General features: G+C 41.9%; 1 protein-coding gene across 1 annotated transcript in view; it reads right to left on the minus strand.

The window, feature by feature from the left end:
* The window catches only part of VWA3B (von Willebrand factor A domain containing 3B), a 214,155-nt gene that overhangs the window by 18,327 nt on the left and 181,127 nt on the right, over window positions 1-14,701 (minus strand). The window contains exon 24 of the mRNA XM_049696472.1: window positions 3,317-3,428. Within this exon, the coding sequence (XP_049552429.1) occupies window positions 3,317-3,428 (112 nt within the window). The remainder of the gene's footprint in view (window positions 1-3,316; window positions 3,429-14,701) is intronic.

The raw sequence follows: 14,701 nt of genomic DNA on the forward strand, positions 1-14,701 counted from the left end.
CTCTGCTCCAGTGTAGGCCTGGCCTCGAGCAATGGATGCCCTGATCCCATTGCTCCAAAGCCACCTTCTGCTCAGATATATTTTAAAGCTATTTTTCATTAAAAACATTTAGGAGGTTTTGAACAAAATTTATCAGAAAAGGAGTCATCAGTGAATATCATGCCACAAAACTCTATTTGGCCTTCTTTTTTGTAAGGGGTAAAAACAGTCACCTGCAGTGACCAGGTGATCTAAACGAACATCACTAATGAGGACACCTGGACATCATGTGCCTTTGGATAGGTTGCCCTGAGAGGGATGTGGCATCAATGATATCACATAACATTTTGGCTGGAAACACTTAACCTGAATCTAATTTAACCCAAATTGAGGAACATTCCATAACATAATTGGCCTTACTGTTAAATAATGTCAGTATCATGAAAGATGATGGAAAAGGCTAGAGAATGATCTAGATTAAAGCAGACTAAAGAGAAATAACTAAATGCAATAACAATTCTGAATTGGGACCTATACTAGAGGAAAAAAATGCTATAAGGGCTATTCTTGGCATAATTAACCAAATTGAAATATATAGATAAAACTATATAATATTAACTTTCCTGAATTTTATAACTTGACTGTGGTAATATTAAGACAATACCCTTGTTCTTGAGAAATACATGTATCAAGGGGCAAAGGGGCATGATGTTACCTAATCTCAAATAGTTCAGGATAAAATAATGTGTGTGTTATGGCAGAGGGAAGGAGACAGAGAGAATGGAAAAATAAAATAATAGATTGGTAAAATAAATGTGACAAAATGTTAAAAATTGGTAAATCTGGGTAAAAGTATACAGGAGTTCTCTATTATTCTTGCAAATTTTCTGGAAGTTTAAAATTATTTTTTTTTGAAAAAATAACTCTATGAGGGTAAAATAGAGTTGAAGTTCCCAGTTAAAGACAAGATACATTGACTTTGTGGGGGGGAGGGGAGTGTAAAGGGGGGCTGTGGGGAGGGAAACAGAAACTAAGTCCATCCTTAACCGATGCATCATCATTTAATTCAGCTGAGTCAATATTTACTAACTAGCCACTAATCAAAATAACTGATTATATGACTAAATTCAAGTGTTTATTATGTTATTATCTTTTTTTTTTTTTTTTCTGGCTGCACTACACGGCTTGCAGGATCTTAGTTTCCTGACCAGGGATTGACTGAACCCGGGCCCTGGCAGTGAACGTGCCGAGACCTAACCACTTACCACCTGACTGCCAGGGGATTCCCATCAAATATTTATTACCTTTCAAGTGCCTTATCTGAGCCACAGATTAAAAATTCCCAAATGGCCAAATCCCATGGAGCTATTAGGACTGTGCGTTCTCTGCTTCTAGCTGCATATTTAAAAACAACCAGGGCAACAATCATTGCCGGCATGGCCTTAGGTATTGCATGTGGCTACATGTTACCTGTTTCCTCTACTCCCCCAGATCAGCAGTGGTAGGTCTTCTGCATTTCCTTATTACGCAGGGATGGTTGGGGGAAAAGTTTGAGCAGTATTATTTTTTTCTGGGACCCTGGCCGGCAAACTGATCTCAAGCCCTAGTCCAGCCATTTGGAATCCTGTCATTTTCAGCATTTTCATTCAGTTGCTAAATTAGCCTTGGGTCCTGCTCCGTGACTCAGATTCAGAAAACCAAGCAGGGGTGGCCTCCTATGATCACCTCTCAGTGAATCTAAGCCCCAGAGAAACAGGAGGTTCTCAGGCCCTGCTCTTGCAAAGAAGAGTTTCATGCCTCCGCCTAGGAGCTCATCTCAAATGCCTGGGTCCATTTTTCTCTCACCCAGTCAACTTCAAAGCACATTTACCAAATTTCAAATAAAATATCCTAGTTATAAGTTCTACACATATGCCTGCTGGAAACCCAAACTCCAGATGAAGTATTTTTCTCACTTAAAAAGCAGATTAAATTAAGTTTAATAAAGAACTACTTAACTGGTGATTGACAGATAATGCCTACGTTAAGATCAGCTATATTTTGAGGTACAGTCTTTCTGCTTGACAGCTCTTCCTCAGGGTTCTTTCTCTAAGCTCTCTTTCCCAATAGGCCTTTACCATGATTTCAATGACTACTTTTGTGCTGACGTGGCAAAAATCTCTATCTCCCGACAGATTTCCTCCTCCAGACTCTGGACCCATTATCTCCAACTGCTTCTCTGACAACTTTAGCGTCTTGTGGTGCACCTGCAATTCGTCACGTCCCAGACACACCTCGTTATCTTCCTGTCCATACCACCATCTCCTGCAGGTACCATCCTTTACCTTATGACCCACGCCAGGGACCCGAGTGACATCCTAATCCACTCCGTATATACTCTTCACACAGCGCTGGGAGGGACCTTTTTAAAACTTCAAGTGTGATTGTGTTTCTTCCTGCTTTAAATGTGACTCCCCAATAAAGTTCAAACCTCTTTAACCCTTTATGAACAGCCACACACTTACCTCTCCGAAGAGCTTTCTTACTTTCTACCCTTCCCTTGCATTCTAGGTTCCAGCCATAATCTATTTTATTTCTCCAGGCATATAAAATGTTTTTCTTCACCTCTAGATCTTCACACGTATCATTTTCATTATTCATGAAACTCTTGCTTAACTTCACCTGGCTGATTCCTTCAGGATCACATGCCCCAGAAAGTCTTGGGCAAACCCCTCGGGTCCAGTCACACTGGCCTCTTCCTTCAAGGAAGAGGGTGTCATGGGCACTCCATCCTCAGGACTTTGTACTGCTGTTCCCTGTGTTTAGAACTCTCTCTGAGATAATCTCATGGCTCCTTTTTAAAGTCCTTAGTAATATGTTGCCCTCCCTGGAAGCTCTTCCTTGACCACCATATCTAGAATCGCGAGCTTCACCTTTGACACGCTCAACCCTCTTCGTGGCTTCATTTCCCTTCATAGCCCTGTGTCTGACACACTACGTATTTTACTTATTTGGTTGCTTGTCTGTCTCCTCTACTTGCATGTAAGCTTCATGAAAACAAGGATTTTCTTCTGGGGTCTGCTCACTACGCTAGACCAGCACCTTAGGGATATTACATATGTGGAACATAGTAGGTATGTAGGAAAACTTTACTAAACAAAAGAAAGATTAAAGTAAGTTTTTCTGGCTGTTACTTCCCCACAAATATGGGGAGAAACTTCATCATTTCATTTTAGAAGTGGAATACCTCAGCATAGCTCATGAAGTGTCAGTGTGCTAGGGAAAGCATAGTTTGAGAACTTCTGGTTCCCAATATCATATTATGTAACAAAGGAATCTTACAAAATAAAATACCTACCTGGAAAATAAAAGCCATTTTCATCACATCTTGCAATAACCTTCTGGCCTTTGAGTGGATCCAGTTTTTTGGATTTGTTTTTCTTTGTTGGAGTTCCTTGAATTTTCTGTTGCTAAAAAAAAAAATAGAACATTAATAGTTGATAGAAAAAGTAAGTGCAGACAGTGAAAGTCACAGATACAGGATAGCGTGCGATTCTTTACTTAGAATCACACTGTTGAGGAATTACAGGACATGCATATACTGTATACTCACTCTGGAGTACTTTCTGTTCTATGCTGTTGGGAACAGCTTTTTAAAACTGAACTGATATGGGAAACACTGCACATAGAAAATAAGGCAGAATTTACAGTCTAAATCTAATCAAGCTTTGTTAAAACAAAACAAAAAAAGGCAGCCTTTTCTGGAGAATTTAAACAGGATCCAGAGTTTTAAACTATAATATTCAATATATGCATACATGATCCAAAATGCAACATACAAAAGAAGCAAGCAAACATAACCAATTCTCAAGGTAAAGGAAATCAACAGATCACAGTATTTAGATGGCTCAGGTGTTGGAATAATCAGATTAAGATGCAAATCAGCAGTTATAACCATAGTACGTGAGGTAAAGGTAAATACTCTTGAAATGAACAGTAAGGTAGTTGTTTTCAGCTGAGAAAAAGGAACTATTAAAAAAACAAATGGAAATTTTAGAAGTAAAAAAAACCCAACAATATCTGGAAGGGCTAAATAGCAGAATTGATACGATGGAGGAAAGAGACCTGAAGACAAATGAACAGAAATCATCCAATCTGAAGAAAGAGAAAAAAAGATATTTAAAAATGAGCAAGGGCCTTCGTGTTCCAGATAACCCCTTCAAAGCCCAGCTCAGTTATAATCTCTCTGGGAAGACTTCACCCCCAGGCAATTTCAGAAAAAACAAAGGAAAGTACTGCTCTGTTATTTCCAAATGCTACCACCTGAATCAACACTTGGAGTGAATGTGATTGTTGTGTCCACTACAGGAAGAAACTGGTAGCTTCATTTTTGATCTGTAAAGTCCAATTCTATCTAAAGTCCTGTTTTCTATGCTAGATGACTGATCATTAGTAGACAGACCCAATCTCCACTACTCCTCCAAAAAACCCCCCAAAGCCTCCATTCCATCATCCAGAAAAGTCATTATTTTTGATTTCCAATCAATGTGAGGACCAACGATCTTGTAAAATAAATTTAAAATGAATTATTAGAAAACAAAATAAAAAAACAGACATATAGTGTTTGGGTTTCTAGGTAAAATCTATTTAAGAATTCTGAAAAGCAACTGGTAGCAAATGGGTTGGAAAAGAAGACAAGAATTCAAAGTACCACCAAATTGGTAGGGTGTTTACCATTTTTTTCCTCTGGTATTCCCTGGCCTGACCTCAAGACAGCCCAAAACACAGAAGTGGGCTCCAGGGTATAGACAGAGAGAGTTCTAAAAGAAGCCCTCTAGTTCTGGCTTGAGGAATGGGAAAAGGAACTCCTAACCCTTGGAGAGAATACAGAAATCCTTCTCCCCTTTCTCCCTCCATACTCAGACCTCAGTCCCTAAGCAGTTCTGTGCAGTGGCAGCAGTGTTGGCAATACGAGCCTGGAGGAGCCAAAACCCTGCAGGAGTGGAATCTTCTTGCTCCAACAGGGTGGGTGAACCCTCACTGTTCTCTCTCTCTATGTATCTAGCCTCTGTTTGGTCCCAAAGGCAAGCACAATATATGGAAGCACGCGACTGAGTTAGGGACATAAAACCCTGGACTTCTGGCTGAAGGACTGAAAAGAGGAACCCTAGGAAACCAGAAATTACTGGGAAGGTCACTTATATTAGAAAAGGGAAGGCCAAGTATTACCCCAATACCAAAACAGGCAAAGACATCACAAGAAAAAGAACACTACAGTCCTATATTCCTCATGAATATAGATGCAAATATCTCTTAAGAAAATATCAGCAAAAAATCCAGCAACATATGAGAAGAATTATATACAATGACCAAGTAGGAGTCATCCAAGGAATGCAAAGCTAATTTAACATCCATAATTATGCATCCACAATTAATGTAATACTCCAAATTAATACAGTAAAGAATAAAACCATATTATTATCTTAATGCATGAAGAAGGCACATCTGACAAAATCCAACAGCCTTTCATGATAAAGATGCTCAACAAACCAGGAATAGAAGGAGACTTCCTCAACTTGATGAAAAGCATCTGTAAAAAGCCTACAGCAAGCATGACACTTAATGGCGAAATATGGGATGATTTCCCCTTAAGATCAGAAACAAGGCCAGGTACTCTTGCAACTTCTACTTAACATTGTACGTGATGTTCTAGCCAGTGCAATCAGGCAAGAAAAAAATAAAGGCATCCAGATTGGAAAGGAACGGGTAAAGTTGTCTTTCTTCATAAATGATATAACCCTATACGTGGAAAACCCTGAGGAAAGCACATAAACACTACTAGAGTCAACAAGTTTTGCAAGATGTCATGATGCAAGTTAAATATACAAAAAAGAAAAAATTGTATTTCTATGTACTAATAATGAACAGTCTGAAAATAAAATTAAGAAAAGAATTCCATTTATAGAATCAAAAAGAACAGACTAAGGAATAAATTTATCAAAAATATATGAAAAGCTCATACACTGAAAACTACAAAACCCTGCTGAGAGAAATGACAGATCTAAGAAGCTGAATATCATGTTCATGGATGAGAAAACTTGAAATTGTTAAGATAGTCATTTTTACCAATCTGATCTATAGATTCTACATAAATCAAACAAAATCCCAGGAATTTTTTTTTGGCCAAAATTGAGATGCTGATCTTAAAATTTACACATAAATGTAAATGACCCAGAAGAGCCAAAATCATTTTGAAAAAGAACAAACCTGGCGGACTTACTCTTCTTAATTTCAAAACTTACTGTAAACCTTCAGTAATCAAGAAAGTGTGGTCCTGAATTAAGGATAGTCATATGATCCATGGAACAGTATTCAGAGTCCAGAAATAAATCCTTACATTTATGGTCAACTGATTTTTGACACTTTGGAAAAGCTTTTGGCAGTTTCTTTAAAAATTAAACATAAACTTACTGTATGCCCTGGAAATACCACTATTAGACATCTAGCCAAGAGAAATAGAAATTTTTATCACACAAACACTTGTATGTGAGTGTTCATATCAGCATTATTCACAGTAATGGAAAGATGGAAATAATCCAAACGTCAGTGGACTGGGGAAATGGGTAAACAAAATGTGGTATATCAATGCAATGGAATGTTACTCAGCCATTTATATACGAAACTTACAGAAAACACAAACTTATAGAGACAGAAATTGATTAGTGGTTACCTGGGGCTTGAGGTGTAAATGGAGACTGACTCCAAATAGGCATGAGGGATCTCTTCTGGGTGATGGAAATGTTCTGAAACTGGATTGTAGTGGTGGTTGAAGCTCTGTCAGTTTTGCTAAAAATCACTGAATTGAAATAGGCGAATTTTATGGTGTGAAAATTATATTTGTATACATCTGCCTTTTTCAAAAAGGTTAAAATAGGCAGCCATCTACTTCTTGTTTCCTCTGTGTAACTGCTCAAGGTATTTTGCAGATAGTGGGCTGAAGAAGCAAATGAACATAGAAGTTTCTGAATCTACTCTTAAATCAAAAAATAAACAAAATAGGCCTTTTTCTTCAAATTGCTGTATTGTAGAAAATGGCGGTTTTCCCACCCAGATTTTTTTCCTTTTTTTCCTTTCTTGACCCTTAACTTATTAATTTTTGGATTTCTCAAAGAAATTAGTCCTCCAACCCAATCAAAGCACCCAGTGACATCATTCACCAGCTTCTCATCTTTGCAGACCATCAAGTGACCCTCTTCTCCATGACACAAAGCCAATATAAACTGTTTTCACATGCACTTTGATGCCATCTTTTTTGCACTGCTATAGCTATATCGTCAATAAAGTATTCGATGCATATTTTATGAGTTCATCTGCTGGTCTTCACTTAAGCAAGTCTCTAATTCATGAGGCAATTGACAATAAAAATTTAAATAACTTCAGGTGGTGTGAACACCACTTACTCTTGGGTCATGATTCATGTTCAGTATGGTTTGGGCTCCTGAAACCTGCAGCTCATTTCCCTGGTGCACTGACATAACTGAGCATTTTGCAGCCATCTATCATTTGTATCTGTTTGGTGATACTTTTCAGGTTCACTAAAAGAAGTGGGAGTATGCTTTATTTCCTTGGAGCTGAAAAGTTAGAGCTAGGTCCTCAGGGAAGAAATAATGAACTAAGGGCTTAAAGTCTCTTGCAGGATGGTGGGATATGATCAAGTCTTCAGACCTGTGTTGCTTGTAGCCTATGTGGTCACAGACAAAAATGTAAGATGAACACCACCCTTTTGTTTATGATGTTCCCATCTAGTTGAATTTTGCTGGGGACCCTCTATTCTCATGGAATTTCTATTTTTACAGATGTACTCAATACGTCAAAGAGGATGGCCCAACATCATTGGCAGCTGATGAATGTCATCTGCCTGTTCCTGGGCTTCACCCAGAGAAGAAACCTAAGCACTCCTTCCCGTGGGCAATCAGAATGACCTCCTGCCCACCTGAAATGGCCTCAAAGGGAGGAGACTGGACCAGGGGACAGGAGAAGTGGGACTGAGTGCTGTCCAGGTGGCTGTGTGACTTTGGGCAGTCTGTTAACATTTCTGGGCTTCAGTTTCTACATGTGCAAAATACGGGGGTAAAATAAATGATCTCTAACATCCTCTCATATCTGTCCAGGAGAGTCTAGGCCTTACTAGCCTTTCTGCAGTGCTGGGGAAACTGTCAGGCTATGTGCGTACACGGACAGGAACACAAGCAGGATACCCTTGCTTGTAGTTTTTACAATATAAGGGAAATGTAATGGCCAGAACTGTGACATGAACAGCAGTGTTTTCCATCATAATACTCCAAATAGATGCCCACACCAGTTTCCTACAGTCAGTTCCTCGACGGAAGATTCCATGTACAGTATATTCTCATTATTGATACAATTTAGAAGCTTGAGAATTTGGAATAAGCCAAATTACATCAGCTGTTGCATAAATACCTCACCTGTACATAAAGTGAACCTCCAAAGCCACCTTACTTCACACTATCAGTGTTCATATCAAAGACCAATCAGCCAGGGAGGCGCTGTTGGTCCCTGAGGCATCAGACAGTCTTATCACCTCCAGACCAGTAACAACCTGTTACTACAGAAGATGTCCACATCGATTCCAGAAAGCGATTTTTTCCCCTTTAGATTTCATCAACAGACCAGACATTTATTAGAACCTATGCCTAGATACATTTAAAACTCCTTTTCAAAATTCTAAATGAGTATAATCACATAATTTATTTAAATAGCCCCTTTTTATCTCTAGATTCCAAATACTGATTCTCTCAATATACTAGCCAGAAGCTAACCAATGTGACTGCTTTCTACAGTTCCACATGTACAAATCTGGGAAGTCAGTTGCCAGAAATCATCAGGGACCTCAAGTGAGTTGTCACTCACTTCCCAATTCATCTGATATAGGAAAACCACTCACTCTGTGAGGACCTTCCCTGCAAGGGCAGCAGCAACGGACGGAAGCGATACAGAGGGCTGCCGGTGTTCATTTTTAACACACTGAAAATGCCACCTAAGAAACTGCCTTTTTAAATCGCTGAAAAGTATCACCTGCCATTCGAGTCATTCACACATCTGTGAGTTTACCTGAAAGAATCATTACAGCTACTAAAGGGCTTTGCATACTCACATTCACTCTGCTCTTGTTTCCAACAGTTACTACTATTGGCAAGAATTCATTTCTGGCTGTTTCCACAGCACGTAGCTTTATGGAAGGAACTGTTCACTGTACACTCAGTGATTCTTCCATATCCCTGCAGAGGCAACTCAGCTACACCACAGATAGAGCAGAGAAGCCGTGGTGAAACAAATCAACAGGGCCAGCATTAATACAATGGTTCATTCACAGAAATAGAGCATTGGTCTCCCAGGATGGAAGGACATCGATCAGGGCAGCTAGACACACCATCCCTTCAGCCACAAAGTTGACAGCACCTTTCCAGAAAGATGATATCCCGCTGTTTTTGAGTCTTGCCAAAGACTTTAGAGACCCCTTACAGCCCATACTAGAGGACATTAGCTTCCCTGTTCCTTTCCTGCCATCAGTCACCTATGCACGTGCACAAGACAAGCATGCTACTGGGCTTTAAAATGAAATCTATGGGGACTTCCCTGGCAGTCCAGTGGTTAAGACTCTGCACTTCCAATGCCGGGGGTGAGGGTTCGATCCCTGGTCCAGGAGCTAAGATCCCACATGCTGCACGGTACGGCCAAAAATAAAATAAAAATAAAAAATAAAATAAAGTAACATTCTTTACAAAAATAAATTTAAAAAAAGAAATCTATGGAGGACAAGGGGATGGAGAATGAGAGCACAAGAAATGCTAGCACTAGATAAATAAGCCAACCCATCTCTAGGTTCAAGTGCCTGGGAGTCACTGCGCGCCAGTTTCAGTGAGGAAGTCAGATAGGCAATGATGCTGGCAGTTAGGGATGCTGTCCACTGGATAACTGATTTTGCCTTGTCTCCAAAATTCAGAGAATCCAATTCACTTCTTTGCCAGATTCAATTATCAGAGGGTGCAGATCAGGATCTAACATGGTCTACCCTCCTTTCATTTCATTACTTAGTTTCAAGGTCATGCTCTCAGGTTTGCATTGGTGGAGTGAAGTTACTAAATGTTTGATGCTTTAGAATTTTCCATCTAACGAACAACATGTTTTCACATCAGGTACACAATGCACTTCCACGATGTAACTAGAACTAGTCTTCGGCTCAAAATCTTGTCGTAAAACCACTATATTTTTTCCTGCCCCAAATCACTGGACTCTGCTGGACCCAATCCCCAAACTGTACTAGCGGCAGTTCCAATGGCTTGTCTGTCCATGTTTTGTCCTTAAAGCCAAGTAAAGTCTGTGACTGTGCTAATCAAGATAATACACGTAGTGTCAGGCATGTTCTGACCTTTCCTCTCGCTAGGATACCTAATTATAAGACCAGAATCCTTGCAAACTGTCTCTGAATAATTCAACTCTTTTTAAAACCTTAGTGAGGAGGACAGAGCCAGCCTGGAGCATTTTCTGACATTCACTATTTCTCCCTTCATTTAGATTTAGAGGGGTTTCTCCACCACGAGAGTATCCAGGGTCTGCATCCCTTTTGGAAATGGGTTCTGGAGAGAAAATGAGAAAAAGACCTTACAGGAAAACATAAATCAGGGATGGCAAACTCCTGCCCGGCCCCTCTAGGCAGCGGAGTGACCGACCCATGGTAAAGAATTGAAAGGACTTGGATAGGCTATTTGCATTTTAACAGGAGTCAAACCATAAGGCTAAAGAAGTGAAGCTCTAGGTGGAATTTCCTGCCTCAGCCCCTCCGGTCTGAAGAGGAAGCTAAGACTCCATGCAAGACCTCTCACAAGCACAGCAGGTGGGCGCTGGGCTCCCGGGGACCCTGAGGACACCGTGTGTGAGCCCAAGGCTTAAGGCGGAAGCTGCGGCCAGGAGGACGTGCAGAGATAATTATCGTCCCCTTTCAGAAGCCTCGGGCGCTTAGCCGTGCTTTAAAATCCAAAGCAGCATAGGGACGTGCTTTTTCGGAGCTGGTTCCCCCTCCTCCTCAGGGAACATCGTAACTTTAGGAAACATAGCGTGAGCAACACGTGTCCCCAAAACTTCTGTGCGGGTTTCCACTTCCCCTCTCCGGGGGCTGCTTCCTGAGCAGATCAGGACTGGTGAGCTGCTTGGCCTTCCCCTCTTCCCGATGTGGCTCCTGTGCTGTGTGAGGGGCTGCTTAGGAAGCACAGGAAACAATTACAGGATGATGCCCTGAACTACCAGACAGCCCCCAGACAGGTCCCCAGCACTGAGCAAGGGAGAAGACTTAACCACTCTGACAGTCAAATCTCCAGTCAAATCTCAGTCAATAGCAACTCAAAGGGCTCTTGTGGGAGGCTGAACTTATTTTGGGTGTTTTTTTTTTTTTTGGTAGCAGCAAAGGAACCTAATAAATATGCATTAGATGCTGAATCGAACGATTTCCCTAGCTTGAAGAGCACACTTGTAACATCTTCTCAGGGAACACTCCCTTGTTGCTCTTTTAGGGAAGAATCAAAGAGAGAAAAACTTGGAATGTTTTAAGTATTTAAACCTGAAAATTACTACAGCGCTGTGGCCTGCAATTCGGATGTTACTGACGTAGTTATCTACAGGCAGCTACTCCAGAGATGCACCACAGCCATACACTGGAGCCGCTTCTGTGTCATTGCCTGGAGCGTGGACCACCGCCAGCTGTCTGCTGTGGTTGTATACAGATACCTCACACGAGGTGATGGCATAAAAAGAAATGCTGAGCCTTTAAGAAAACTTTTCAAGAGATCTCTGTGCTGGTTACTCTGGGCCATCCACCTGCCCCCAGGTCCATTCCCTGCCCTGCTCCATGCCCCAGGAGGCTGACCCCCAAGGACAACATGACCCAATTTCTCTTGTTGGCTGACTTTCCAATAGGCTGAGCCAATGGGAGGCGAGGGGTCGGAGGGCAGCAGGGGGAGGAAGACAGGGGTATTGGCTCTGGGCTCCCTCCGTGACCTTTGTCTCTCTAGGAATACCCCCTACTCTGGCTAGTGGACTTCGCTCTTACAGGCTCCAGTAGCACTATTTCTCTCCACCCTTCAAGTCTGAGGGTGGTGACAACTTCCTGCTATTGCCAGTGCTGGGGTGAAATCCCCTTTTGGCTGCCTTAGACCTGCCTCCGCCTCTGCAAATAGTCCCTTCATTAATGTTTCTTCACTTGACGTGACTGAATGGGATTCTGTTTCCTGCCTGGACCCTCCTGATAAGCCCTCCACATTCAGTTCTCCTCCTTCAGACTGGGAGGTCAATGACCCTCCCCAAACCTGTTTAGGGTAGAACTTACGCCAATGAAAAAAGATGAGCCTTGTGGCAAAAGAGTGCTAGGGTCCACCCAGCTGAAATCTCCAGCCAGGATGGCTGTCCTCAGCTTTAGAATGAAAAGACAATCTGGCAGTGATTTTTGTCCCTGGAGCTGATACCCTCCTTCCCACTCCTAAACATCAGGATACTAGACAGAAAACTTTCTGGATACTATTTAGAGCTGGTGGGAGTTTTTCTTCCCTTCTGTGAATTTCCTTCAGTGGCTGGTCTTCCTGAGTAGGATCCTCTCCTTAAATCCCCAGCTAACTGGGGCATGATCACGGCACGGCAGCATCTTCTCTTTGGCATCCTCGCCCATCCCATCCAGGCACCTCACTCTCTCTGGGATTTCAGTCTCACCCTGGCCACATGTCCTACCATTATCTCTCAGGAACCCATCGGGGGTCTGGTTTCCATATGTTAATGTATCACCAAGGCACTGGCCTGAACGTGCACGTGTCATTCTTTGTGTGATGGCATCACTGATGCACAACCCACACCTGCTAATTCCCCACCCTTGCACCAGGGGATCTTCTGTGTCACTGTCACTAAGGAGTCAGTCCTCCTACCAGACCCAAGTATCAGCAGAAGAGACTAAAGGTTTTACTTGTGGAATGAGAAAGCCTGGCTAGTCATAAAGGGTTAAGGTGTGATGCCTCCGTTCTCCCCTTAAAGAGGGAATAATGAGAGCTGCAAAAGGATGGGTTACAATGCAAGAATGACAACTGGTCCAATTATTATTTGGGAGCAGATATAACAAATGATGCTACTTATTCTGACTTCATTTTATATACAACTCAAAGAAATTTCTCTCTAAGTCTCCCCAACTAATGTTCTCCTGTGTAGTGTCAAAGTCACAACCCAATATAATGTTTTCAAATCCAAGTGGTCTCTTTTCGTCCCTTCATTCTCCCATTCCCATCTCACCCAGCCTCACCCATATCCTCCCTCCTGCTGTGCATTTTCCTAACACTCTCTCCTGGACAGTTTTCCACGGAGTGGACCACTCAATTAGTCATTTTTCAAAGCTAGAGACTCCACATTCCTTGCCAGTCTCAACTTGGAAAAGAAACCACGTGCAGCCAGCTGTGTAAGTACATTTCCGAGGCCTCTATTAGGGTTGTTTAGAGCTACTTAGAATTTAACAAGATTTTCTGCCTCCGAGTTTTTCAAGGCAGCCAAGGTTGGGTGCAGAAAGCCCGTTGGATCTTTCTGGGTCTGGATTCTGTGGGATTCTGATTGTTCTGGAGAACAATCCTTATTTACTAAGAAAATGCTGCAGGACAACATAGCTGGAGCTGCCCTAGACCAGGCTCCCAGCGAAAACTTGGGAAGTTTAATTACAACTCAGATGCCCTTGGTGATTTCCACCATACTGCAGCTCCGAGGGCTCGGGAGTGGCCAGTGACGTCGGACTCTGCAATCACGGCAACAAGAAGGGTGCTCGTGAAGGGAGCTTTCAAGTGGAATTTACAATTTCAGAGTTAAGATCTTTCATTATGCAGTCAGTAAGCCAAGCACCTATCTCCAGGGATGCCACGAAACTAGTGGATTACAGAAATAGGGAGGGACAATTAATCATGGAATGTGTCCCGTATAAGGTGCTGGGCAGAGCAGGTGGGATAATGATGCTTGCCCTACGTCTGATCCTGGGGCCAGCAAGGGACTGCCAGTGAAAGCCTGAGTGGAAAAAGCAGGGTGCATTCTAGCCAGACACTGGCATGTATAGCCACTTCTCCCCACCTCTGATCCTCACCAACAGAAAAATCAGGAAGCTGTCCCAAACTCAGGAACCAACATGGCAGCTACTGTGGGTGCCAGCGTACTGTAGGGGAAAGAATCAGAGAGCCACAGACCTCCAGACTCCATCACATATTCTGGAGTGGATCAAACAGTGGCCACTCCCTTCGGAACACACGTGGGCATTTCTGATTGGGCATCCCATTCCGACCAACTTTGATCACCTTTTGTTACTTCTTATCAATAAACTTTAGGGGGTCTTAATGAAAAACAGGTTTCTTCCTCTCCAAATTACAGTCATTGATCAAAATCTTTGGCCTCTGCTAAAAACATTTAAAGTGAGACTTTTTTTATATGAGTCAATGAAAATGCCTTGCATCTGCGATGGATTTTCACCGCAGGATCCCAAAAGGCCTGGCGATCTTGAGCTTTGGTCCGAACCATTTTTCACGCTGAAGGATGAGACTTGTTAGCAGGTCATGAAATCAACTCAACAGAGCACGATAAAAATGGAATAAAAATACCACACAATACATCACACATGGTAAGGAGAAGTACCGTTTTAAGAAAATAATACAGAAAATCT

This window comes from Orcinus orca, chromosome 13 (assembly GCF_937001465.1).
Source record: "Orcinus orca chromosome 13, mOrcOrc1.1, whole genome shotgun sequence".
NCBI classification, from domain to species: Eukaryota; Metazoa; Chordata; class Mammalia; order Artiodactyla; family Delphinidae; genus Orcinus; species Orcinus orca.